The sequence below is a fragment of the Podarcis raffonei genome, chromosome 12 (assembly GCF_027172205.1).
Source record: "Podarcis raffonei isolate rPodRaf1 chromosome 12, rPodRaf1.pri, whole genome shotgun sequence".
Lineage (NCBI taxonomy): Eukaryota > Metazoa > Chordata > Lepidosauria > Squamata > Lacertidae > Podarcis > Podarcis raffonei.
In genome coordinates, this window is record NC_070613.1 from 14476390 (window position 1) to 14501057 (window position 24668).

At 41.9% G+C, this 24668-nt stretch overlaps 1 protein-coding gene across 4 annotated transcripts in view; it reads right to left on the reverse strand.

Moving 5' to 3' along the window:
* The window catches only part of DIP2C (disco interacting protein 2 homolog C), a 295768-nt gene that overhangs the window by 67026 nt on the left and 204074 nt on the right, over positions 1–24668 (reverse strand). For 2 of the 4 annotated variants that reach the window (XM_053359327.1, XM_053359330.1), the window contains 10 exons: positions 20578–20709; positions 19787–19906; positions 19217–19414; positions 16199–16290; positions 12202–12312; positions 4567–4644; positions 2488–2611; positions 1994–2103; positions 1148–1250; positions 174–238 (listed from right to left, as the gene is read on the reverse strand). In XM_053359327.1, the coding sequence (XP_053215302.1) occupies positions 174–238; positions 1148–1250; positions 1994–2103; positions 2488–2611; positions 4567–4644; positions 12202–12312; positions 16199–16290; positions 19217–19414; positions 19787–19906; positions 20578–20709 (1133 nt within the window). The remainder of the gene's footprint in view (positions 1–173; positions 239–1147; positions 1251–1993; positions 2104–2487; positions 2612–4566; positions 4645–12201; positions 12313–16198; positions 16291–19216; positions 19415–19786; positions 19907–20577; positions 20710–24668) is intronic. The other 2 variants (XM_053359331.1, XM_053359328.1) reach the window with 1 other exon arrangement.

Below are 24668 nucleotides of genomic sequence, written 5' to 3' on the forward strand. Positions count from 1 at the left end.
TGGTTCACTCATCTCGCCAACAATGATTTCTGCATCTACCAAGTTTCCTAATGTTTCAAAAGTCCATCTAGCATCAGAAGGTAAACATTCAGAGAATGCTCCGACTTCCGATGGAAATGTAAAACACTCCATTCTCATTTTTAAACCACTACTTTAATGAGCAGTTATCTTACCGTAAGAATCCCATGCCATAATCCTACATCTTTCTTGAAATCTAATACGTTCACAATGGTTTCGGCTGCGTGACCAAAACAACAACAACAAAACAAGGTTAGTTACTGAGTCTGCAAAAAAACAAAACAAAAAAACAGCTCGCTTTAAGAAGTGATTGTAATAAAATGTTGATGCTAAAAAAATTGCCACCAGATGAGCTGCAGAACCATTTGAGATAAATCGTTACTGACTGATTGCTCTTGGCCAGACCATTTCTTCTTTCCCCTCCCACTCATGTTTTCATTTGCATTGCATGTCATAACCAATGGTTCACTTCAAAAGAGGCCATATTCTAAAAGGTTGGGGAGTGGGACGATGTTGAAAACAAAGCAGTAAGAACAGAATATTAAAAATTAAAGACAACCGAGATGCCACCAAGACTTGCCTTTTGGAACTGGGAAATACAAATTTCAAGAGGCTAGTGATGCTCACCTTAATGCGAGGCAAGCACCACAACCCATGGAATTCTTCTCCAACTAGGATTTTAATCTAAAGCAGAAATGGGATCCCCACTCCATCAGTTCTGCCAGCTAGCCAACCCCAAGCGCTCACTCTCTCACTCATCACCTTTCAAAACCCTTTCCCTTCCACCAACTTACCTGGATGGTGTTGCTGTTATAGTGTCAACAAGTGTGAGGGAGAGCTCTTCCCCACCCGCACCCCTAGCCCTATGTAGCCCCTAGGAAATACGGCTTCCTCAAGGGCTACTACAATGGCAGGAGATCTTGGAACCCAAATCAGATTAACCAAGAAATAGAATGAATTATTTCTCTCATGGTTGGTGGGGGAAGATGGCTTAGTCTGAGCCAATCCAATCACTGCTAGGGCAGAGGAGAGTGGGGCTTTGTCATTATCATCTTCAAGAACTATTATGCCAGTTGCACAGAACCATGAAAAAAAATGTTTCAGGAATTAAGAGACAATGCTGAAATACCTTCTGTGTATCCACATGCCTGTGTAAGAGCTTGGCAATGGGTCAGAAGTGCGATTCTCGTCACAGTAACCCCGAGAACACTTCCATCTTTGCATGTTTTGTACTGCAAGAGAAATTTTTTCTCATCAAGATTCAGGGAACCACAAAAACCCAAGGACCTAAAGGGATGGGCATCTGAAAGTAGCCTGGAGGACGGCTCCATCCAGACTACAAGGCCCAAATCCTAAGTGCCTCTGTGGATTATGCGTGTCCGCCATTTTCATCATGCTAGCCAAGATACGTTGGGGAGGGATGTGCCTGTTGAATGAGACAACAAAAAGGGCTCTCCTGTGAATTACAACTGCTTTCTGCTATTTGCTTGGGGGAATGGATGGCTGATGTGTATAATAAAAAGGTGAAGCTTTGCCAGAGCCTCTGTTCCCACCCTGTTCACTCAACGCAGGAGCAAGTCATTGGCCCTGCAACACTAACTCAGCAAACAAATGATATGCCCCACCCCACCCCCAGTTAAAAAATGATTAAACAACCAGTATTCAGCCACCAAGATTTCAAACCCTGTTTCTTCATTCACATATCCTGCAAATTCTCTACAAGTCTCCAGCCCTCCATTATCCCCACTCCCTAAAGAGCCAGACAAAGCCATTACAAAAACCTTCCTCATATCAATACGTTCTTAGGTTTGAACTGGCTGTAATGGCAGGAATGAGTCTGGGTGTTTAATTGATCACACCAGATCCCTGGAGCTCTTCAATCTGAAATTCTAGGAATGTAGGAAGGTGATTTATAACATGTAGGCCCATCTTGTCTGCACTGACTTTTAGTAGCTCTCCAAAGACCTGGACTCACCTCAATGTAAGCTGTGTCATTGTTTGCATCTTTGATATGTGGGAACCAGTCTCGAGGAGGTTTCGATAGGTGTTTCGATTCTGTGACAAACCATAGCAGCTTTGGCCAGCCTTAGAAGTAAACACAAAGTGTTGCTTTTATTTTATTTTTAAAAGCATTCATTGACCATAATGTTTTTTAAAAAAATAATAATAATTGTACTTAATAAAAATGGTTTATTAAAATGAATGAAGCAGCATTATGCCATATCAAACCATGTGGTATGAAAACTAGCTCATCTAGCACAGGGAATCTGTGGCCCCCCCAGATGTTGTTGGACATGCCTGCCCATTAGCCAGGCTAGTTGGAGCTGCTGGGAGAAGAAACACCATCTAGGCCTTTTATTCTGTCTGATGCCTGAAAATCAATGCAGCTCTATACACTTCCTCTTCTTCACTATGCGGTGTACATGCAACCAGGCATACAGTACTGTGACTTAGCAAGAGCGAGCCTACCTTTAAATTGTGGTATTTCCCCTGTAGGGCTCTTAGGCAGTCCTTTGTGGCATGCATCGCTAGTCAAGGCCACCGTCACACCACAGCTTCCGAGCAAGAAGCCTATCTGCTGGCTTCCTGCGTCCTGGTTGAAGACAAAGCGAGAAAGAAACCACAGAAGTAAATCACTGCAAGGGCAGTAATGGAAAAGGCTGCTTCAGAACACATTTATGCAAAACGCATTTGCTTTACCTAGCCAAACCAAACACTTTTGAAAAGATATCTACCGCAACGGTCTGAGCAGGCCTCTTTGCGTTCAGCGCATCTGCATTTCCATGACAAGGATGCCGCATCCCAAGAAATCTCACCTTACTTCAAGAAACGAATCTGGAGGACCACAACATTTCTAGTACTTAGGGCTAAGGCTTTGGGACAGTTTTTTGTGAACCCTGCAGAAGCTTGTGGTAGGGAAGGGGAAAGGCACAACCGGGTTCAGGCAGCATAATCATGCACAGGTATTATTAGCAAGTTCGCTTTCCTGTCTACTTAGCAGGTAAGGCAGATTTCCCTCCGTCTCCCATATTGTGAGAACTCGGGACCACCCAAATCAAAACTGATCCAGCAGCAAGTTCGAATCAGGCAAGCGAAAGCACAATACATGACATTCGCTGCCGGAGGATGTGGCGATGGCCGCTGGCCACGACGTCTTTAAAATAAGAGGGGAGGGGTGAGAAAAAATTCATGGTGGAAATGCCTATCAGCCACGAAACGTCTGTGTTCAGAGATGCTGGGAATAAACAATGGTGGAGGGCTGTTGCCTTCGTGCTCTGCTTGTGGGGTTTTTTAGAGGAATCTGACTGGTCATTGCTAGAACAAGATGGCTGGAATGGAGGGACCCTTGGTCTTCTTCAGCTTCTATGTACATAATTCACACCAGTGAGAGCCAGTGTGGTGTAGTGGTTAAGAGCGGTAGTCTCGTAATCTGGGGAACCGGGTTCGCGTCTCCGCTCCTCCACACGCAGCTGCTGGGTGACCTTGAGTCAGTCACACTTCTTTGAAGTCTCTCAGCCCCACTCACCTCACAGAGTGTTTGTTGTGGGGGAGGAAGGGAAAGGAGAATGTTAGCCGCTTTGGGACTCCTTAAAGGGAGTGAAAGGCGGGATATCAAATCCAAACTCTTCTTCTTCAGGCACAATTTCCACAATGGATTTTTTTTGGAGTGGGATGGGGTGGAATTGGAGTTTACATAACCCCAAGTAAAAATAAACCTAACAGCCACTGCATGCTTCACCTTTTCTCCCCACCTCTTCTGCCTTTGATCATACACCGATTATATCTTGGGGGAAAACTAGTACCAAAGGATAGTTACAATGGTTACAAATTAGTGCTCCCTCAGTTCTATCAAGGCTTCCGCATTTCAATGCGCGCAGGCAGTCAACATATTAAAAGCAACCCAAAATGTGCATATGAAGTTCCTGGATATACCCCATGCATCTGTTGAAGTCATACCAGCCAACAACTAAACACCATATATATATAAATATATATTAATAAGCAATAGATCTCTAGGCAGAGAAGGAATTGAAAACATAATAGAGAATTTTGCAGTGCGAACTAAATATCATGATGTTCTCGAAAACAAAACAAAGAAATTATGCATTGGGGAACTGAAGCAAACAAGACAAAAGGGGAAACTTTGAGGCTATTGAGAAAAGTCGTACATAAAAAGTAAAGCTTTTAGACATAGATCTGTGTTTTCCACAATAGGTCCAATTCAAGTGTCTTTTTGTTTTTTAATGTATCGTTACGCCGAATAAAAAAAGCAATCAAACCGAGGTAACGACATGCATCACGCCCCAAAGCTTAACACCAGTATTTTCATACCCAGGTTTGAGAAAATGTTTTGTTACAAAGATGGGTTTGCGTATGCTGATTTTTTTGAATGGCATGGTGGATGAGAAACTGGTATATAATAGATTTGTATAACCTTTTCAAAGTTCAGACATCCAACAAGTTGTCAATTTTATTTATTCGCATTTTCTGTTTGTTACAATAATTATTAAGAGATTTATTTCCAGCTTGGCAAAGTTAAAGACATACTTTTGCAAGAAAAGTCTTCAGAAATGAGCTCTCATTTGGTTTGGCTTCTATGAAAATCCAGACAGAAGGAGGAGTCCCCTTGTTAAGATAAATAGAAAGAGACAAGAGGATGAAATCATGCCATTTTGGGGAATAACTCTCTGCATGCTGCGCTATCATTAGCCCAAGGAATATCTGAACTAGCCAGGCTCTGGCAAATTTACAAAAGTTTAAAAGGTGTTAACAAAGGCATATATTAATATTAATAATATATCAATACGCTAATATGTAGCATATATACATATATTAATTAATTATGCAGATATGCTGAAAATGAATCCTGTATTATCCTGTGATCAATGCTTTCAGCCTACCACTAACTTTCCCCCCTTTCGTTATTTCCAGAAAATGTAGTTCAATGTAATTAAACCTAGTTGCCAGTGTCATCATTTACAAGCCACATCAGTGGTTATTAAGACCCAGATTAGGCACTCAAATTTCGATTAATAATGGTCCAAGACTGACATGTTCTCACAAACCTACTATGATTTGTTTTCTGACTTATTCCAAGGCAAGTTAAAATATATGACTTTAGGTTCATACCAAGTGCCCGAAGTCCATTTCAAAGCAGGGATCAAGCTACTGTTAAACCCAGCTTTAATCACTTGGGCCTTTCGATCAATCTGCCACTTGGGCACAAAGCTCAGTGTCGGGCCCAAATGGAATTGTTTCCATTTGCACATGACCCACCATATCCACTTTGGGCAATCTAGCATATATGGGCTCTCAACAGATGCTACAGATACAAATCTCCATTAAGGCTCATTTGGAACAGTAACTACCACCAGAGTTTAATGGTGTTATTTGCACTGAAGACCTTTCAGTGCAGATATCCAGACACTCTAATAGCCACTCTGTCCATAGCCAGGTTTAACAACCAAAAAGGCAAAGTGACTTTTCCCACAATCATGTCCTCTCCATTACTTTTGTCAACAGAGCCCATGGAAGCTCATGGAAGATCCCGGACATACACGAGAGTTTATGCCAACCACTGGCCAACTACACTAGAGTCATTTGTCATTGACTTTCCTGAAAGTCAAGAAATGCTGTGAATTTGCAGTGCCTACCAGACTCAGAGCGGGAGGGAAAACAGAGTAAGAGAAGAAGAGCAACTCTAGTGAATACAAACCAGTAAGAAGATTTGTTGTACCTCATCTTCAGAAGACTTGGGATTACAGATGAAAAATACAGGTTGACACTACACAGACACAAGTATCCCTATATAGAAGGAGAAGATGAAGGAAAAGGAGAGCCCCACATACTATGTAGATTTTTCATCTAAAATATATTTATTTGTGTCATGTTTGTGTGACTCGGTGTCAGGGAACTGCCATCGCAGCCAGGAGTGGAGGAAGGGCTCCCAAGCGATGCCGGAGAAGGTCCCAGCAGGAAAAGAGGGGACTCAGCGAGCGGGGAAGGAAATCAGCGTTACACCAGGGAGAAAGGCGGGCAGAGGCGGGCTTCGGAGAGATGGCTCCAGGACTCTTCACCAGAGACCAGCGGGGAGAGCACGGGTCCTCCACTGCCCACACCCACCCTGCGCAGAAGACTTCCGCGCAGGGAGGCTAGGCGGAGACTATCTGTCAAGGAACTTTTATGTTGGAAGAAGTTCAGGAAACACCCACTGACGGATTCTGCCAGTGACTGAGACAGACGCGGATTCAGGACTGTCCAGCCAAGGGAAGGTTTATCCAGGCAACCTCGCCGAGAGTGGCGGCAACTTACGCACGAGCAACCCCCCAATTCCCATTACACTCGGGTTTTTCATAAATTCTGCTCAGGAGCTCTTGGGCCTTCCTTGGATCCTTTTCCATCAGAAAGTGAGCAACACACTGAAGAAAACCGTAAGATGGCTTGTGTGCCTTTGTGCCAACACACAGAGCATACCAGCAAACATACTAATGAATCAGCTGAATTAACAGATTTCAAAGCAACTGAATAGTCTGTGTCCTCAGTTTAACTCACTCACATGTAGTGGGGCCTAAGACATTTTCTATTATTCTAAAGTAATAGAGGGACGGGACCTGTGGGTCTCCAGATACTGTTGGACTGCAGAATCCTATCATCCCTAACCACTGGGCCTGCTGGCTGGGTCTGATGGGAGTTGGAAGTCTAGCCACATCTCCCTACCCCTCTCCTAAAAGGAACTGGTTTCTTGGCAAAACCAACAAACGGGTAAAATTCATCCATTGTAAAAACACTGTGGACCAGACTCCGACTATGCCAAGAAATTCAACAGGAAATGTATTAAGGCAAAATGGGTAGCGTGGGAAAAGAGGTAAGGACAAAGCAGAGGCCCAGGGAGAAGAGGGTGATCTTGTAGGGACATCTGGAAAACTGTGAGAAGATGAGGAAGTAAGTAGATACAAGGAGGGAAGCAGAAAGCCTAAGTCAAGAGGGCTACAGGAGCCAAAGACTAAATTACTGCGTTTCAAGTAGCATTTGCACTTGCCATACACACCAGAAAGAGCATGGGAGTGTCTTCACCTGATTATCTGATTTGTTTCCCTGGATTGTACACCCTCCACCCTACCCTAAGCTCCTGTTCAAGGAAGCTGCCATCTGTGCATACACTGTTATTGTTCATGCACAGTGGCAGCTGGAACTGTACTAGCCTCAGCTTAACCACGGCTTGTGTTTTCAAATTAGATGGCAACTGATTTGAGGGGGGAAACGTATCAAAAACAAACATTTCTCAAGAAATTACAGGGTGCATATGGATTGTGGCTAACATCATGTGTACTCAAGATTAAAATACAAGCAGTAGAAACTGGAGCTGGAGTAACTGGCAATGTGTACACAGCCTGAGATAAAGAAAGATATGGCAAAGGCATTGGGAAACAGGGAAGAAAAGCGAAATTGGCTTTGCCAACCATGTGAGCTACAGCTCATACACTTGGCCACATTCCCCACCTCGGGTGTCTGTGCATAGGGAAGGCGTCTCATTAGTATACAGACACCGTTGTTGGAAGAGGAGTTCCATACAATTGGCATGAAACCTGTTATGTATGCCAAAGGGACATAGTGCTTGTTGAACCTCTTGAGCTCCTGTAGCATTCTTGCTTTAGTGGCTCATCAGTGCAAGCTATCTGAGACGTTAACATACTATGTAGCATTAAAGGAGAGTTGTTTCTAAAAGCCTTGCTTCGTTCTTGCCTATTTTCCTGCTACCCAACACAACAAAATCACTACATTGTGCAAACCAAGTCATGCTGTCTATCTACCTATCGACCTCCCTACCTAGTGCCTTCTGCCACTACACTGTTGCATCAGTCCACCATCCATGCAGAGCCTGCCTGCCATATTTATTCTATTTGCAATTCTATATTTTATGTGCAACCTCCAAAATGCGCAAGGCTCCATTTGCTGAAGGAATGCTACAGAGAGGTCCAATAATTGAAAACAACTAAAGAGTAGCTGAGTCTTTGGGTATGATACGCCTCCAATCAAAGTCAGAAAGAAATCTGCAATTGACCTTTTTCCTGGGGTGAAGTGCAATTTTTACCAGCTCCTGCTGTACATAAACAAGTTCAGGCAATAACCAATCACACGGATTACTACAATTAAAAACTTCAATTTGTTGTCAAAACCAGAGTCTAAGGTAAGTTGCTTTTGTATTTTCCTATATCAAAATACACAATTACCTCAAGTTCCCTTTTTCATTATTTTTTGTGACAGAGCGATATCCGTTTCCAAAGCAGTCTTGGCAAGGTTTAAGCCAACTGTCTAAAGTCTCCCAGTTACTTTTTGAAAAATTTCAACAGACCAGGCTAGAATAAGACACAGAATGATTATGGCACTTTTTTGTTCAGCTGCCTTTTCAGTTTTCCACAAAGGAGAACCCAATGACAATCTTGGGGGGCCAGTTCTCAAATAAGGGAACAGAGGACATGCATATTATATTGGAGGGGGTGGGGGAAGGAAGAGAAGAGACGAAAGTCTGGAAGGTGCTGTTTCACCTGTCATTTTGCAGCAATGCCTAAAGAAACATCCTTGTAGAAATTCTCCTTCTGCGTAATACTATAAGACCCTGATCCCAAAGCTATGATGAATCTAGCAACCGTAAACATGCATGTGAAAAGACCAGCATGAGTCAGAAGAGTCCATCTGTACCTTAAAAAACACCTGAGCCCATTGAAGGACTCTCCCCACCCCAGCAAAAGCAAGTTATTCTGACCCAGTTAAGTTTCATCAACCCCACTCCAACTCTGTACATGTGTTCATGGTAAATTTCCTACAGGGCCACATAATCATCAGGTTGCCTCTCACCCCACACATCAACGCACAGGAAACTAGAACTTCACACTGAAACACTCTTTTTTTTTTATCACCGTAGGCCTCACAATTCAGCATTAGTCAGTATAAATTGCAACATAAGAAAAGCAAGGAAAGAACCTGGATATTAAAATAGTGCTGATATAATGCAATATGAATCAATGGATGTGTTCACACATTAAGATTAAGCCCAAAATCCTGGCCTAGCACAGTTAACAATGAAATAGGAAAGTGCTGGTGCACATTGTCCCATCATTCGTGCTTTGATTCTCCCTTGGTGTAAGCAGGATTAACAAAACAGGAAGCAATGGCTTCCTGGTATGCCTGAATCCAGGATCATTTCTCGTTGCTCCTTAACAATTTGCAATTGGTAAGCCAAAAATGAGCCATGGCTTAGGGCTGGCTAATAACTGCAGCTTATTAGAGAGCAGCAGACCATAGGCTTGGAAGTAATGGGAAATTAAGGCTTCCAGGTCTGTTTATCCTGCTTATGTCAGGAGTGAAGTGGGAACAGTTGGACAGCATGCTCCATTTGCTACGTGACGGTCCTTCAAATTTCTGAATGGGGCTTTCATTCTTAGCAGTCAGTCTCTTCTCCAGGCTAAACATACCCAACTCCATTAATCTTTCCTCATAGGACTTGGTCTCCAGAATCCTTGCCATTGGGACACCTTTTTTTTTTCAATAACTTCTGCCAAGAATGGGGTCAGTTCTCTGGGTAAAGCCTGACCAAAGCAGAATACAATAAGACCAATGGTTCTTGCCATCCGGATGCTATATTTATGTGGAGGCAACCTAGAGATTTGCATTAGCCTTCTTAGCTTCTGTATCACACTCCTGATTCATGTTTAGCTCAAAGTCAACTAAAATGCCTTGATCTCTCTTTTTTTGGCACATACTGCTGTCAAGCCGTGCATCACACATCTTGCATTTGTGCATCTGATTCTCCCTACCTAAGTTATTCAACTCATTTGGTTATTTTTGATCCAGTTCTCCATCCTGTCAACATCATCTTGGATACTGGTTCTGTCTTCTAATGTATTAGCTACGCCACCCAGTTTGGTGCCACCTGTAAATCTGATGAGCATCCCCTCCACTCCTTCATCCAAATTATTCATTAAAAAATACATATTAAGACCAGGCTCATGAGAGAACAATGCACTTTTCCGTTTTCCACTTCTCTGAAGTGTGACAAAAAGCCACTGATGAGCAATCTTCTGGAATGGTCCATCAACCAATTACAAATCCACCTATCAGTAGCATCAGCCAGTCAACATTTTTACCAGCCTGCCAACAATAATATTGCGGGGGACCTTGTTGAATATTTTACCGAAATGCTATACCCACAGCATACCTGTGGACGGGGTACAAATAATAAATTATTATTATTATTATTATTATTATTATTATTATTATTATTATTATTATTCCTCTACCAGGCTAGTAACTAGAGATAAGGTTAGTCTGGCAAGCTTTGTTCTTAAGAGACCCAGGCGGGTTCTCTGTAATTAGACTGTTTATTTCTAAATTTATTTAGATTGACTGCTTTTTTATTTGTCACCAAATCTTTTTGAGCATTGGCCTCAACAGTCAGCAGCTGCCTGGCCCCCGCTTTTTCAGATGGAGACAACATTTAGCCATGTCTAGTCTTGCAGCAATTAACCTGTTCTCCGAGAAGTAATATGGACAGTAGCTTGGCGATCACATCCGCAAGTTTCTTTAGTATTCATGCATATAATTCTCCCAGCCCTGAAGGCTTGAATTTATTTAGAACAGTTAGGTGCTCATTCAACCTCTTTACCTATCTTGGGCTGTAATGCCTTCTCCTGCTCTGTCATGTTGAGCACAGTTTCCCTTGTGAGAGGAGACTGAGGCAAAGAAAGAGTTAAGCAGTTTTCTCTACCACCTAAGAATTTTGATGTTATGCTCTATAGCCACAGATGCCTAATCCAATACCTCCTAAGAATGAATACACTTGAAAATGTTTTTTGCCCAAAAGCATCATTTGCACCACTTGCTCAAAGTCAATCATGAGATCCGAATCCATCAACCTACAACCATGAAACACTGAACAAACACTTAGGCCTGTCACCACTATTTTAATGCCGTTTGAATTAACTCTGTCAAGTCCCCAAGTCCTATGAAGTGCCACTAGCAGGATTCCAATGATTGCTTGAGTGCTGTCCAAGACCCCAACAATCTTAATTTTTCATATGAAACCCAAGTGGAGCTTGTAACTATTGCTTAGACATCTCTGGATTTACACTAAAAATAATCAGGCTTTTGGATTCTTAGCTCTATAGTATGAGCAGAGGCAGAAAGCTTCTCAGCCCAAGTGTAAACTTAGCTCCGTTTGGATTAGTATAGAACTTTGCAGCCATTAGTTTAAGGTCATCCATCTCCAACAGGATTTCAACTAATTTAGCTTTCATGCAGAGGATTCTTAGCCTGTTTTCATGATTCTATGTGCGACTGGAGCCTTTATTTCTGTGCATAGAAACCACCTTATTATTTTGGAAATTTAGTCCTGGTGTGGAATGCTGGGCACTGCGGAAGTGAAAGAAGACTCTCTGCAATTGAAATCTCCAAAACCAACAGTAAGGAAATACTTTAATTTGCCAAACAGCAGGTCAAAGAGTAGTGAGCAAGCTGTGAAGCTCTCTAGAACTCTCCAGCAGCCTGACTTTTAAGCAAAATTTGAGGTTTGGTATAGGAAATCTAGCAATAGATTTTGTATTTTCAAAAGTAGGGGAATCGGTCATTGTAGGTTTCTTCATACCAGCATCCCTAGAATACCCTAATCTAGTAAGTGTGCTTCATCTTCCTAAACTGCATCTTGTCACAGCAGATTTTATGGCTTTAACACCAACCTAGTTCCTGCTGCTCCCTGTCCACACATAACAGCCAGCCTGATGAAGCGTACTGGACAACCTGAAAGCTTGCTTGTTATATGGACATTTTGGTATCATAAGCCTATGGCTCTACTATAGACTTTTTCTTTTGGGTCAACACGGCTGCCTTTCCTATCTGTGTGTCTCCAAGGAAGTCTTCAATGCTCACTTTACTCTTGTTATCTGTTGCACACAACAGCCTGCAGCCACTTCCAACCCAAAATCAAAATGTAAAATCTAGAAGACACCCAGCAGAGCTAAGAAAGAATAACTGGAGCATGTTTAGGAGGGTGACCTTTCATAAAAAAAATAAGTTACATAAGGATTCCATTTTATCCCAAAACGCATGACCTACTCAGACGGGCATGTCATTTGGCAATTTGTTCTGACAGCAATTGTAACAAAGACAACGAGAAACTGTTTCTCTTACCTTTCTGGTAAGTGGCACTTCAATAGGTACAGGGACAACTTCTGCAAGCAGGCAGCCATAAAATGCTACCATAAAAGCAGCAGGGTCATTATTGGGAAATACTAGTGCTACCTGCAAAAGAGGAGGGAAAGGAATTAAGCAGAGACTCCCAACACATTTTCCAACCTTTAGATAATGCACAAGAAACATTTCATGTGTGTGACACACAACTTCACTTTGGTGTTTCAGTTTTTGAGAGGAAGCCTCTCTAGAGTGATCGATATCAGAAACACAAAGAGAGAAGGGTAGAGGAGATGAGATTTCATAAAGTCAAACCAATTCTTCTAACAAGAACAATTCTTTGATAGCTTTGGCTTAGGTGCATAAGCTATACTTTAAAGGTGTAAACTGCTCTGATGGTACGCTTCCAAACAGTTTCATTCAAGGTCAATAATATAACTCAAAATAGAAGATACACACACCCTCATTTCAACAGACCGTCTTCCAAAAATAATGAAAGGGGGAAAGCATCTAGTTTTAAACCCACTATGGTTTCAACTAATACCTGCATTATGCTTTCATTTTGATCATTTGCCAAAGGTCAAATCGATAAACTCTCTGCCTGCCTACAATGACTCGCAAAGGATGCTATTTCTTTGTTGAAAATCACATTTCTAATCAAGCTCATGCAAAAGGAACACGCACCCCACCACCCCAGCATTTTCCCAGTTACAATTTACATTCACAGTTTTGCCCTCTCTCCTTTCTGGATGTCTCCATTGGGGACCAGGGGTAGTGAAGAGATGCTCTCAAAATGGCAGCATGGTAGTTAAGGCATTGACTTCAGACAGAGCCTTGACAAAGTCTGAGCTCCTCCACATGTGCTGCATGACCTTCCTCTTAGTGCCCAAGGCTCAGGTGCATGCACTGGACTAACACATGTTTGCATGTTGAAGCTGTCCACCTCCTCGTCTTCACCACGCACAAAAAGCTGCATTTCAGGAAAGGAGTCTGCATGGCCTGTCTTGGCACCATTATCATTGCCTTTAAAAAGTCAGGTGGGGGAGCAAGAGATCATGCAAACTGGGCGATGGTGCCTATGCGTGGGAAATTTAGTTTTGGAAATTCCGTAAAATGAAAGCAAGATTTATATCAGTAGGGGAACTTGGGATACCTTTTAATGTTTTGGTATATGTATGTTATAACCTGCCCTTAGTCCCCAGGATATAATGAAGTAAAAAAAAATACAGTTTCACTGTAACACTTGGTAATCCTCATCAAAGGAAATGCACAGAGCGGGGGAAAGCCTAGCTGTGCTGTCATGCTCATGGCTTCCCTTGTCTTACTCTCCCTGGGAGCGGCTTCAGCCCACTACTGCTATGGCTTAGAGACTTAAACACTGTCATAAATCAAGACGAAAGATTCCATATTCCCGTCTTGGCTAAATGCCAAAGCAGAGAGTGATTTAAATTCAACATCTGCCCACAGTTCTCTTTAGTTTAATTCTTTATGATTACTTATGAACACAAAAATGAGGAAATAATTTATTTTCTGTAGGGATCAAACCAACTTCCCCAGCCCCCCACCAGCCCACTTGTCAAGTACAAGGGCAGCATTCTGAAGTTAAGTAGCTTAAAGGGTAGAAGAAGAGGAAGAAAAATCCCCGTACCTATGCCATAACTGGGGATAAAGTTGCCAGAGACTACAGGGGGAAGGGCAAAACCAATGGGATTAAGGAGACTCCTCAGAGCTTAAAACTCTTCCTTTCACTATTTTGGGAGGGCTCTCTTTGCACAATGCCAGTCACTTGCCCAACTTCCATCAACGAAAGCTTAGCAGTACCACCAATGTTCCAGCTTTGTTGAATGGAGCCATTTAGAAAAATGCTCTCAAGCTGGGAGGCAGGGACTCTGTGTGCACAGAAATTTAGCATATTGCTGTTAGTCGCTTGCTTTGAATGTATGCGGGTGTTTTTGTTGTTTTTCCTATTTAGAAGGCAGCTTGCCCCAACCTACAGGAAACAGGGACTTTTTAAAAAAATAAGCACGTTCCGTAACAGAGAATTTTCTATACGGAGTAATGAGCGTTCTTGTGCAAATTTGGGCTGAAGAAACAGCTGTACAGAGACTTAAGGCTTCTTATGCACAGGAAGTGAGACTTTGGAGATCCCAGGAGGACGTGCTTTCATATTTTGCCCTAGGCTTGATGTGATCAGGGCAGCTACCTGCAGAACTCCTTAAAAAACCCAAAAATTGGCACTACCATCATAAACTACAAGCTCCTCAAAGGCAACCAATGCAGAGAGTACCTCTCAGTACTATTTCCCCTACAGTATTTTTTTTTACTTTGAATTTATTGCCATAAGTAGCTTTTCCCATCAGGATGATACACATAGGATAAGAGAATTGTCTGTATCTGTGTGTGCGCGGACGTATAGGAGCAGCTTCGAATGTGTCTGATGACTGGTCCAATTTTGGCACTGACACGGGTGTGTGTGTGTGTGTGTGGCAGTTCATGCACAGAAGCCTTCAGGAATGTGCAGGAGATGGAAACTAAAACAGTGACAGACACTAGCAAGGGATAGGAAGCAAGCAGCAGAGGTGGTGTCACGTGGGAAAACTGAAAGCAAATATTGGATGCTGAGGTCAGTCAATGACAGGCAAATGAGCAGCGAGCATAAATTGAGAGAAAATCAAGTTGGCAATACAGGGGCAGTGGAAACTCACTTGAAGGAAGCCAAATCTTACAAGTATTTAGCAGAAACAGGCAAAAATGGACTTTAGGCAGGGATATTGTGAGTTCAACTGTCTTCAAGTGAGCCTCTTGGTTTTTCAGGATCAACTCGCTGTTTTATTGGGCGGGGGGAGACTGGGTATTTATTGTATGGGTATATCAGAGACTTTTGCTAAAAGGAAGTAAGTGCAGTGTACGAGCCTAGCTGGCAACATTATACAAAAAGTGCGCTCGCATCACAATATGCAAAATCAAGGGAAATGTGCAAAATGTCCCCCCACCCTACATATTTTATTTAATAATGCAGACACGTTTGTTTGCTTTTGCATTGAAGCAGGGAAATGTAAGGAATCTGAAGATTATGTATTAAGAAAAGGATTTCCATGAAGAAGATCCTAAAGGGGGGGGGGGTCCTAAAGGAAATTTTAAAGAGGCATGTTGTGTGCAGAGTATATGCCTCCCCTCAGCATTAGGGAAACATGGAAAACTGTCCCCATATTTTATTTTATTTTTGAACTGAGGCAAGTGTGTGGTTCACATTCCTGAGAGAAGCTCTGGAACTCAGTAGCCAACATGGAGACTACTAGAAGTTGTTTAGGTTAAGCTCCCACATTTCCTGACCACTGCCTATGCTGATAGGAGGTAAAATCCAGTAGCAACCAGTGGATTCCACATTAGATACTGTGGACTGTGACCTACCCAGTCATTGTAGAGTTGAACAGAAATGATGAGGACAGGCCTAAAAGTTATAAAACGCATCACCTGGCACCCCCAACCCCAAAGTAGCTATGCTCTTATGCCAACTTTCCCTACTTTCAAGTAGGATTTTGTTTCTTTAACCAGTTTTGCTTAGTATCTTATTAATTATCTAGCAGCATTCCTTGGTTCAAGCCTGGTCTCTTCACAAGGCCCTCATTGTTTCAGGGTCTCCAATACACACAGCCCCATTACCAAAATTAATTTCATCCGCATGATAAACACTCTTCATATAGGGAAGCCTTTGTGTCACAGAGTAGCTTGTTTGAGAGAAAAGAGAGAAAGGAATTTTTTCCCTGACCATAAATAGACTTCTGAGGTAAATTTCCAGCCAACCATTAGTGAGCAATAGGACACAATCGTTTAGACGTGTGACACAGAACTAAAACATGGACAGTTGACTGATCTGTTCCAAGGTTAGAAAATTCACTATGTACCCCAACTCAAATACATAGCTTTCACCTCCATGTGTCTTTGATGTCAAACGTGACATACTATTAAGGCTTGCAATGAAAGCACAGGCACTTACCCTGTCTCCTGGCCGCACCATTGGTTCTTGCTTCGTGCCCAACTTATGTAGTATGTTGTATGCGACTTTCATACTACGGGTCCACAGTTTGCCTATTCACAAAACAACTGTGTGTAAGTATTCCCATTAAGATGGGGCTGTACAGTTTCATTCCAAAATGATTCAAAACACACCTTGTGCACCCATTTGCAGAAAGCCTTTATTGTTCTCCAACGGAGAAATGTGCAACATACCACAAACACTGTACTTCCTGCTATAATATCACAGAATGATCACTCCAATCCTCAAGCTAAACTTGATAGTAAAGAGGACAGGTATTGAACAAACTGAGAAGATGGAAACTGGTGAACCATAACTTCACTACCATTTTAATTGTAATTCAATTTAATTTTATAGCCAAGTGGAAACTTCCATTTATATTATGGAGCTGAAAGTGGGAGAACTATGCAACTGCTGTCTTGTCAGCACAAGGGAATCAGTTCAGTTTCAGTGTGCCTGGCCCAGTTAATTATTTTGTTCTCAGCCGCTTTCCTATTGGCAAGCGGTATCGTGGCTACTTATGAAGGGCAAAATTAATGGGGATTTTTCCTGAGCAAGCTGTTCTGAAAATTGGGTAAGAGCATGGCTTGCGTAGAGGAAAATGTTCTTCTGTGGCTGTGCCAATACAAGTTCAAGAGGTAGCAACGTTTGGCCCAGATTCAATTGCGGCCATAACCAAGGCATTAGTCACCTTTAGTCTGGATCAATTTCATTAAGCCTACTGAGAACATTCATACAGGTTATTTCCACTTCCTACAAAATGCCAAAATCTTTCCACACCAAACTGTGATTGTTTCCAAGCGGTGCCTTTCACGATGAAACCTATGGCTACAGAAGGTTAACAATGGAATGCTTCAAAACTAAATAAATAAAACCAAACATTTGCAAGCAGAATTTAGGGAAGAAGAAATGTTGAGTTCCTATCAACTTTACTGAATTAAGTTGCATGTACAGCATGAGGAAACAGAAATGCACCTGAGGCGAAACCATCTCAAGAGAGACAAAGCTCTTTACACGAAACAGTTTTGGTACAAGTACTTGCTTCAGAACAAGGTGGGCAGATAGTCTAGGACCTCATCCGATAAATATTAGGGAGCCGCGTCCTTGAGATGCTTGTTTTCTACATGTGTGTTCCCTATGTAGTGTACCTCAAACAAAAGATATCCCATTTGAGTTGTCAACATGGTTCTTTTTCAAAATGTCTAGACTGGCTCTAAGCAACTTTTAGTAATTTTAATTGGAATTTATGGGCATTTAGAAACATTGGGAGCTGCCGTATACCATGTCAGACTATTGGGTCCAGGCAGCTCAGTACTGCCCACACTGGCTGGCAGCAGACTGCCAGGAATTCAGCCACGGAGCTTCAGCCCTTCTTCTACATAAGCACTGCGGCCTAAGGAAGTTTCACACTTTCTCTTAGCAGAGCCAAGCAAAGTGATAGCATGCTTGCAGATTACTAGCTCTTACTTAAGATGCAATTCAGTGAGTTCTGAAAACCCAAGCTTGCTCTTGGCATCATTTACCTGAAGAGAGCAGGCCCCATCCCTAGTATGTATATAGGGGGAACATACTGTTTTTATCTGATCCCAAGTAACCCTACTTTCAAACTGTTAAGTCTGCCAGAATTCTTAAAAAGCAGAGGTTGACTGAAGTCCTTTTGCATCATTTGGCACAAAGCCTTCTGGCCAGGTCATTTCCTCACTAGTGCCTTATCACAAATGTGTTAAGTGTAAAGGCTGCCCAAGTAGCGCTTGTGGGCAGACAGGTGTGCCAGCAGAAAAGCAAACTACAAAATTAGCTCCCATATAATGTACAGTAGGATTGTCACCACCACACGGCACCAACTCAGCCACAGCAAACCAGAATACTCTTACCAAACCTATGTACAGCAGTTCCACGTTTGCCAAAAGACAGCTGCAAATAATCGTCAATGGTTTTTTTTTCAGTATCACAACAAACACAACAGCTTATTGATATGGTCTGCATCTTTTGACTCTTGTGACATGGGTTCCAATTCCACTAGCATTAAATAAGGAACAACCAGGTTGCCACGCCCAGAAGAGGACATGGCTTGGGTGAGGATTGGCCCCTGCTACCAAGTGCCAACAGGATGGGCCCGAGAGTAGCCCAACTCACACTGTACAAGCAAAATGTCCTGCGCTGAGGTCCATAGAAGCCTCTGCAAAACTAACTGCACAGGCGGCTACGAAGTATGTATTTCAGACAGATAATTGTACATTTGAGTAAAGGCAGAAGGAATTACTTCAGGGATACTGTGCACATTAGTCTCACTAATTATTTCTGTGCTGGTATGTGTATGCAAACACATTGTGTGAAGAGTATGCAGTGCATATGACTCACTGCTTCTTGAACCCTTGCAATGGTTTGAAATTTGAATTTTTATATCAATAATTTCACTCACAACACTCAAGGCTTTTGCACATCTTCAGGCATGGGAAGTCTTTGCAGGGTAACTTGCATTTCAATAAAATCCACCGAAAGAAAACCAGCCAGTCTTTGATATTAATAAGGACATCTCTATACGGAATCAGACTAATATCCTAGCCCTGTGCTTTAACGCCAATTGACACAGGATCTCCAGAATCTATCAAGGAGATTCTACCCCACCCCACTCCCCAATCCTTGCAACTAGCAAGCCTGTTAAGTGGGGAGTTCTGGATCCAGCATAGGGCTTCACAAAGTCAAAGTATGCCCCCCTCCAATGAGCTACATACTTTCCCATCAGCTCTACTCCCTCAGATAAATGTATAAGTACATAGCCTCAAAAAAACCCACAATAGTTATGTTATGTGTTTTATATATATATATATATATATATATATATATATATATATATATATTGAGGACCTAAGGAAGTATAAGATGCATATTTCGTAATGATCAAAGACGAAAACACAGAGTTCTATTTTCTTAACTTGGGGAATGGGGAGTTGCAAGGAAATTCAAAAGGTTGCTGACCGTAAGTGAGAATATATAGTGGTTTTCCATTGGTGTCCATAGTGGTTAGACAAGGAGCTTTTGGGGAAATGGTTCCCCATCGTTGCAATGCCGCTTCAAGAGATGGAGGCCAATTCGTAACCACGCCCAGCTGTTCTCCACGCATCGCCAACATCTGCGCTCCCTCTGGCTTTGGTTGGTTTGGGTCTGGCTGTTGAACTTACAGTTGTAAGAGAGCGTTACTTCATGTTTCTTAATGCCATGCTTTATTATGCCTATTGATAAGTTAGGTCAACATCTGCTTTTGAGAAATCAAATGATGTACATGCAATGTGAAACAACTCTATCCTGGTTTCTGATCTTCTTCTGTACACCTCCCATAACCTACCCTGTAACCACACTGCTCCTTTCTCAAACACACACACCAGGCTGGCAGATCAAATGCATAAAAAACCAGTTTGTGCAATTAAAATCTGAGTTCAGAATCCAAGCTCACTTGCTGTAAAACATTTCTCCAAGCACACAAAAAATGAACAGTACTTTTACAAACCCAGTACAAAAAACTTGGTCAGGGGAGTCAAACTATTTTACCTTCTAATAATTCTTCAAAGTCATCTACAAAGAACTCTCGTAATGGGGGCCGTTTGGGTCGTTTTAAGGTGTTGACCAACTGCTGAATTTTTGCCGACACTCTGCTGCTTACTGGAACTCCTGCAGAAAAGAAAATTGACATAAGTTTTCAAGCAGTAGGCATGCCTTCCAGTTCCAAGCAGAGGAGAAAAGCATATCAACCTGAAGGCAAATTCAAATAGGCAGCTTGTTACCTATGGACTGGACAAAGTTCCAAGATGAGCAGCATCTGTGCAAAATGGCAAATAGCCTTTTTGCTGCCATGACCTTTATACCTGGGAACTGCTGGTCATGGGTTACAAGAGTGGTTGAGCCAAGGTCCACTGTCACTGGACATCTAAAATCATATATGCCTCCCAGTGTAGATATGAACCTACTTTGGATTTAGGTATATAGGTACTGTCTGCCTTTTTAAAAATCCTGTTAATTGGTCCAGGAAGAAAATTCCAACACCTCTAACAAGTAAGCAATTTCACTAACTAGCTATAGTGGGTACTCTTATGAAACAACTTGTTCTTTTCCTGAGTTTTTTCATGTCTCTGGGGTTCTCCTTCCAGTACCTAAAAACATGCCGAACACAGACATTTCACACTTTCTTCTCTTTCCTGGTCATCTTCTTGGCAGAAATGTGAACTCACCCAAACTTCTTTTTTTTGGGGGGGGGGGAATATTCTCATTAAATGGCCTATTTAGCCAAACATTCCCTCCTGTGGTTCATGCACTCCTACATCATTTTTACAAGCCATAATTACCATCGCCAGTTTCCATAAGTTCAGCATTTCCATATTTTGGTGCCACCCTCGATGTTGAACCTTGTGGTCTTTCTACTTGTATTGAGTGTTCTGAGGTGTAAGTGGTAACATCTGGAGGTGCGGAATGGTTTTCTGCAGAAATAAATTCAAACCTTTTAATAATCTCTTCACATACTTTTGAGTGAAGTTGTCTCACTACACAATCCAAACATTCGTTCTATAAACTTAACACTCTTGTAACATGCTGTTGCCGTTAATACACTTTTGCATTTAACTTAGAACCAAAGTTTCAGGAATTCAGATGAAAATAGTCTCACTTAAAGCACATAAGAATGCAAGGAGAGCCCAGGTAGATCGTACCAAAGGCCAATCTAGTCTCTTCCATTCTCCCAGTGGACAACCGGACGCCTCTGGGAATCCCACAAGCAAGACCTGAGAGCAACAGAACTCTCCTGCTCATGGTGCACAAGTTATGCACTCAAGCTGCACAAGAGTCTATAGCCACGAAAAAGTAGAACGTTCCTCGAATTGAAAACGGGATAAACATTAAACTAAAAATAATTTCAGGTACCCATACTTTAAGATGCATTAGTTATTTGTTAGACTGGAAGAAGCTGGGGTATAGGAGAGAACCAGCCATCTAAAAGTAAAACATTAATATACTGTTGTTGTTGTTTTTAAAAAAAGGTCTATTACATGGCAAACAGCTTCTGAAACCAAGGGTAGTTACAAAAAGAGTTTGTGGTATGACCCAGTGGTGGTGGTCAGAGGAGATGTGTTCAGAGTAATACAACAACTGAATGCACATCTGATGGTGTGGACTCTGGTCCATGTGCCATAGTACTGGTTAAGTACTTAAGGTGACAGAAGACTCTTGTTCTTACATTTTACTGAGTAATACTTTTTGTGTCAGCTTAAGACTCTAATTTCTAGGCACACATAGGAGTAAGTTCCTACTTTCTCCTCCTCCTACTTAGGAGTACGTTCTGCTGGAATCACTGGGGCTCACTTCCATACGAACAAGGGCAGGTTGACAGCCCACGGCATTCAGTAATATTGCAGCCATAGTTTCACAGTTTGATTTCATTTTAAATAAAAAAATGTGTTAGGCTAGGTACAACAACATGAACAGACTTGGTCATCTGTACACTTTTTAAAAAAAAGATATTTATTAAAGTTTTACAGAAAGAAGAAAGTTAAAAAGAAAAAAGAAAAAAAAGAAAAGTACAAAAAGTACAAAAATACATTTAAAAAATACAAAATACAGAAAAAATAAATAGAAAATAGTTAAAAACAAATCAATCTTTTCATATCTTAGATTTCGTTTACTTATTTCCCCGACCTCCTCACACCTCCCTTTTTTGTATTCCCGTTCACATGGTTAATTCAGCAAATCCTTACCCTCTTTCTTTTTATCTTAATTCTATATCTCAACATATTATAACTTTATATTTTCATCCGTTATCAATCCATTTTTACATATTCTTATTGACCTTGTTGCTAAGGCCGCTTCATTTCAATCCGACTTCATTTTAACATTCATTAATCTTGCAATGTTTCTGTAAATAGTCTTTGAATTTCTTCCAATCTTCCACCGACTCTTCTCCCTGGTCTCGGATTCTGCCAGTCATTTCCGCCAGTTCCATATAGTCTATCACTTTCATCTGCCATTCTTCCAGGGTGGGTAAATCTTGTGTCTTCCAATACTTTGTGATGAGTATTCTTGCTGCTGTTGTAGCGTACATTAAAAAAGTTCTATCCTTCTTTGGCACCAATTGGCCGACCATGCCCAGGAGAAAGGCCTCTGGTTTCTTCAGGATGTACACTTTAGTTGAGATTCCTGCATTGCAGGGGGATGGACTAGAGGACCTTTGTGAGGTACCTTCCAACTCGATGATCCTACGACTTTTGCCAGCGTCCTACAGGTGTGCGACTTCTAACGAATTGTGTGGAACAAGAGCATCAGGCTCGCCACTAGCCTATTTTTAGACGCAGTTGCTATTTTGATTCTTTCTCAACAGCACAGGCTGCATTTCCAGAAGCCAGCATGACTTGGTGAGTGACCTGCCTTGTGACGTTTGTTAAACAATTCGCAAGCTAATCCTCTCCTTTCACAGCTCAGTAACCCACCATTGCTTTCCCAATTTATTTTTTCCCCTCGGCCGCTTTTCGGCTTGCACTCACTCTCTGCGCAGTCTTTTTTTGAATCGTGCATAGCTACAGGAGGCAGGAAGCGACACCATCTCATGCTTAAACAAGTTTCCTATTCAGAAGGCTAAGTGATCAAAAGTGCCATCCCATCAAGAAGGAATGGTGCCATGCCCCTAAGCCATACTGAAACCATTAGGAATAATTGCCATTGAGTTTAACCAAGGCATAGATTTCTAAAAAGGAATACATGCTCCATTATCTATAGATTCAAGACGTCAGCGCTCAAAGGAATCAAGTGGTTGCAGGAAAACCATCTCTAGCTCAAGCTAATCACACCACTCCCTGCCTTTGCCAGCCTTGCTGGTGACCCAGATCATGGGCAGTGGGGACAACAACACATAAAACAAGCAATCGTTCTTTTCTTCAACCACATTATGATTCCTATAATTATTTGGCATGGGTTTCTCACTTCCAATTGCTTTGTGCAATTTTTGTTTGGTTGGCTGCCTAGAGAATACCAAAGAAGAGGCAAGATATAAACATTCAAAGCAATGAGGCAAAAATCATGGGATTAAGACATGTCTGCCCACTCAGTACAATATATTCCAAGGCATCCATGTCAATAGATAATAATAATAATAATAATAATAATAATAATAATAATAATAATAATAATAATTTATTATTTATACCCCGCCCATCTGGCTGAGTTTCCCCAGCCACTCTGGGCGGCTCCCAATCAGTGTTAAAAACAGTACAGCATTACATATTAAAAACTTCCCTGAACAGGGCTGCCTTAAGATGTCTTCTGAATGTCAGGTAATTATTTATCTCTTTGACATCTGATGGGAGGGCGTTCCACAGGGCAGGCGCCACTACCGAGAAGGCCCTCTGTCTGGTTCCCTGTAGCCTCACTTCTCGCAATGAGGGAACTGCCAGAAGGCCCTCGGCGCTGGATCTCAGTGTCCGGGCTGAACGATGGGGGTGGAGACGCTCCTTCAGGTATACAGGACCGAGGCTGTTTAGGGCTTTAAAGGTCAGCACCAACACTTTGAATCGTGCTCGGAAACGTACACAAATCCAACACAATTCACACAGAGGTGAACTCAGATGTAACAGGGCAAGATGGTAAATGTCCTGCCAACAGGTGCCTACTGAGAAAATAGCTAGAGTGGAATCAACTGGAGGAAGATTCCACAATCATCCTTTGCATCATGAGTGGGTGCATTTAGCCTGAATATCTATTTGAGGTTATTTCCGAGTTATTTCTTGTTACAATCTTTAAGAGCCATCTTTGGAAGAAGAGTAGCTTGATTCAAAAACATGAGGAGCACTTCAAAGTGCACATGAATGGAAGGACTGTACAAGATACCTGAAATATTTTCCCGCAAGTGTGTGAGCTTCAGCTATTTATGTACAGCGACAATTGCCTTTGTACACTGATGATGAATTGCTCTTTAACTCCCAGGTTTGTGAAGAATAATAAACTATGCCAAAGCCAGATTAAGGTGGTTGGGGGTCCAGATACAGTTCCCAAAATATGTGTCCCTTCTCTCCCCCCCCCCAAAAGGCACACATGATATAAGGTACTAGAAAATACGTCTTGTGATATCATAAAAACTAACATATCTATTATGGCATAAGCTTTTGTGGACTAAAAAGTATTCTGAACTTGTACATCTCTCAGAAAACAAACAAGCTAAAAACTGTTCGCCAACCTTGATGGGAAAAGAAAGAAAGAAAATACCCTAAGCCCGTGGAATTTCACATTTTAAACTCAATTACTTCATCGTTGATTTGCTCATTTCCCACCACCCGCATTAATACAGTTCCAGAGCTTCAACCAGTTTTAACCTGGCCTGAGTTTTAGATGCAGAAGTTCCAATGGTGTTCAACGGTGAGCTTAGACATGCTCTGCGGACTGAGTTTGGGTTAATATG